The 3870-nt window shown below is 30.7% G+C and overlaps 2 protein-coding genes across 2 annotated transcripts; one reads left to right on the top strand and one right to left on the bottom strand.

The window, feature by feature from the left end:
- Positions 1-194: 194 nt before the first annotated feature.
- On the bottom strand, positions 195-792 carry LOC113372794. Its single transcript, XM_026613137.1, has 3 exons — positions 674-792; positions 490-619; positions 195-301 (listed from the first exon to the last, which is right to left on the bottom strand). Exons 1-3 carry the CDS (start codon positions 770-772, stop codon positions 195-197), a joined length of 336 nt encoding a protein of 111 aa, XP_026468922.1. The 5' UTR covers positions 773-792.
- A 355-nt stretch (positions 793-1147) lies between these two features.
- Positions 1148-3870, top strand: LOC113372372 (serine/threonine-protein phosphatase 5-like). Its single transcript, XM_026612692.1, has 12 exons — positions 1148-1312; positions 1460-1574; positions 1817-1943; positions 2015-2162; positions 2229-2350; positions 2406-2676; positions 2741-2876; positions 2936-3030; positions 3093-3158; positions 3218-3371; positions 3454-3535; positions 3599-3870. Exons 1-12 carry the CDS (start codon positions 1228-1230, stop codon positions 3656-3658), a joined length of 1461 nt encoding a protein of 486 aa, XP_026468477.1. The 5' UTR covers positions 1148-1227; the 3' UTR covers positions 3659-3870.

The raw sequence follows: 3870 nt of genomic DNA, 5'->3' as shown, positions 1-3870 counted from the left end.
ATTGATATTATTAAAAAACTTAATGCACATACTATCTGTGTACACGAATATTTTTCAAAGGTATTACAGGTCCGTGCCCCATCACTCTAGCCATTACCATATCCAGGTTTGATGAATCAGTTGACTCATTTTGCAATCGAAGTACCTAAACTACTTTTAAAATCTTATTATCACCATACCAAACCAAATTATATTTACCTCACCTGATGCATGGCTAGCCCCAAGCAGTTCAAAGTATATTCCGGTTTTTCTCTTAGATCCTCTTGAAACATAGGCCAATCTTCACTGAATACTGGATCTCCTAAGAGAGCCCTCATATGTATAGGGTACCACAATAATTTTCTACATCTTTGCAGGTTATATAAAACCGTTCTTCTTGTGATATGGATTCAGTAGCTTTGATATTTTTTACTGTCTGAGATCCAGCAGTATAAACTAAAATAATAAATGGATGATAATATGTACATCAGGTTTCAAACTATACAATACCTTCAAAGGGAAATACTTTTCCATCCTGGTAAGGTCCAGGAATAACGTCCAAAGCAACTGATATTAAAGGTTGCTCTCCAGATCTTCTGACAACTTCCGGTAAATTAGCAGAATTGGTAAAAGATTGCACCTAAGTAAATAATGAGAATCAAAAACTGTAAAATTGTGATGAAAGAAAACTTACAGATGATTCGTTTGATGGGGTGCTCCGTCCTGATGAACTACTTCCTCCACGTGAAAAACCACGTTTCCGGTAATTAAATCTGCCTCTATTATAACTCATTTCCTCTTATTCTGTTTAAAATATAACTTCCATAAAGGTTTTATTATCAACCGAACATTTTCAAAAACCGCCATTGCGCAAACTGAGTTTTGACATTTGACATCTAGCAAAAGCAGTGCTGCCACCCATCAAATATTTCCACAATTCATTAATCATTCTGTTGACTCATGTCCATAACTAAATAATTTAAATAATTATTAATTGCAATTAACTCTTGCGCCATGTTAATTGAATTCTTTTCCATAACATAATATAAATAAACTCGATTCTTTGTCCGATTCAAAAGTCAAAGATTACGTCATTGTGCGCACGCAGACCCACACAATCATTCTCAGTCGGTTCTTCAATTTACAAGAACTGCTAAAAAAAAAACCTTTTAAAGTTCATTATTGTATATGTGTGATATATTTTTGATGTAAAAATTGTGTACATAGTTAGTTAAATTATTTTAAACCATGTCGAGTAATTGTGTTGAAGTCACGCCCGAAAATATAGCGGCTGCCGAAAAATTCAAAGAAGAAGCTAATGAATATTTTAAAAGTAACTATACAATATTTATATATCAAACAATATATATATGTATATCACTTTATATACAATTCTTTTGCCTTTTATCAAATTTTGTATCTTTATTTATTTATTTATTTGTACATAACCTCAAACATATTGTAATTGTTTATTTTGCAGAACAAGATTACGAGCGGGCTATAGATTTATACAATAAAGCAATTGAAGCAAATCCAAATAATGCTATTTATTACTCAAATAGAAGCATTTCGCATCTTAGAACAGAAAGTTTTGGGTATGTATCAAATAAAAAGACCTCATAACCTTAATGATATGTCACATGTTAGAATAAATATATACAATTAAGCATTACATTTATATATTAAGTAATTGTCTTTTACATTCAAAGACTAAGAAGTAAAATATTGTACGCTACCATGGAATAGTCTTAAGTGGATTGCGTACCTAAACCTTTATTAGAACTTTTACATATAGATTCATGATATATTATTGATGACTTTTATTCTATTATTTTAGTTATGCTCTTAGTGATGCATCGAAAGCGATTGACTGTGATAAGACTTATATCAAAGGTTATTATAGAAGAGCAGCTGCCCATATGTCTTTGGGCAAATTCAAGGCTGCTCTTAAGGATTTTGAATATGTACGCTAATATAAATATCTAATTTATATACACCAAAGTTTGTATTCATCATTAATGCTTTTTTTCTTTAGGTAGTAAAAGCTAGACCTAATGACAAAGATGCTAAATTGAAGTACAACGAATGTAATAAGATTGTAAAAAAATTAGCCTTTGAAAAGGCTATAGCTGTTGATAAGCCAGAGAAAAATATTGCTGATACTATTGATTTTGCTGCAATGTGTAAGTATAGATATTATTGTTCATTATCAATATATATACGAAATTTATTTATTTATTATATTTTAGCTATTGAGGATGACTATGCGGGTCCTAAATTGGAAGATGATAAAGTCACCTTAAAATTTATGATGGACCTCATGGAAACATACAAAAAACAACAAAAGCTCCATAGAAAATATGCTTACAAGGTAACACATTAAATCCCATAAAACAATTCATTATCTTAATTATCTTTTTTCATAGATTTTGGTAGATGTTAAAACCTATTTGATGACCCAACCATCGCTCGTGGATGTAACTATTCCTGATGAATCCAAATTCACAGTTTGTGGAGATGTTCATGGTCAATTTTACGATTTAATGAATATATTTGCATTGAATGGTTTGCCCTCGCCTGATAATCCTTATTTGTTTAATGGTGACTTTGTTGATAGAGGCTCATTTTCTGTTGAATGTATATTTACACTTTTTGGATTCAAGTTGTTGTATCCGGATAGCTTTTTTATGTCTAGAGGTATGGGGAATAACATTTTATAAGCAGGGATTTTTATGATGAAATTTATGTTGTTTCTTTTTAGGTAATCATGAAAGTTCCACAATGAATCAAATGTATGGATTTGAAGGAGAAGTGAAAGCAAAGTATACAAAAAACATGGCAGAACTGTTTACAGAAGTATATAATTGGTTGCCTTTAGCACATTGTTTAAACAAAAGGTAAATACTTAATATAAATATAATTTAGCTTATGTGCACTTACATAAATTTTTTTCCAGAGTTTTGGTAATGCATGGTGGTCTATTTTCCACTGACGATGTTACTATCGATGATATCAGGCAAATTGATAGGAATAGACAACCCCCTGATGAAGGTAAATTGCTAACAAACATTATAAAACATATATATCATATATAATACTATTTATTTCCTTAGGTCTTATGTGTGAGTTATTGTGGTCCGATCCTCAACCACAAAACGGCAGGTCACCAAGTAAAAGAGGTAAATTTAAAACAATAATTAGTATAAGAATATGTTACTACTGCATATATGTTTTTTAGGAGTTGGTTGTCAATTTGGACCAGATGTTACTCATAAATTCTTGGAGAAGAACAATCTTGACTATGTAATTCGTAGCCATGAAGTCAAATCTGAAGGTTATGAGGTTGCTCATGATGGGAAGTGCATTACTGTTTTTTCTGCACCTAATTATTGGTAAATAATAAATTTAACATTTGTTTTAACTATTTTCAACCTAGTAAATAATTATTTTTAATTTATGATTTATAATTTACAGTGATACAATGGGAAACAAAGGTGCTTTTATCAAATTAAAGGGCAAGACGATGATCCCAGAATATGTCTCATTCTCGGCAGTGGTCAGTATCACATAACTATATACTTAAATAATATTTCATATATAACATTACTTTTATCTGCAGCCGCATCCTGATGTTAAACCAATGGTATACGCAAATTCCTTGTTGAACATGATGTGTTGATCACCATCACATCTCATTTGGAATGGTTTACGTATTTATTTGTGCAAGTTTTTTGTGATTTTTACACAAAGTTTGGGATTACTGCCAGTTGATCCAGTGAATTAATGAAATTAAATTGTATCCCAGTGCTCGACATTTGTTATAATCTTGAAAGTTATGTTAAAATATTTTTAATACTGTATTTTCTTGTATGTAGCTCTTTTAAGCCAAAT

Source organism: Ctenocephalides felis, unplaced genomic scaffold (genome assembly GCF_003426905.1).
Source record: "Ctenocephalides felis isolate EL2017-DRISC unplaced genomic scaffold, ASM342690v1 CF-g0.4_SCAFFOLD_01604, whole genome shotgun sequence".
Taxonomy (NCBI): domain Eukaryota; kingdom Metazoa; phylum Arthropoda; class Insecta; order Siphonaptera; family Pulicidae; genus Ctenocephalides; species Ctenocephalides felis.
Note: the sequence above shows the minus strand (reverse complement) of the source record. Positions and strands in the feature narration are given on the sequence as shown.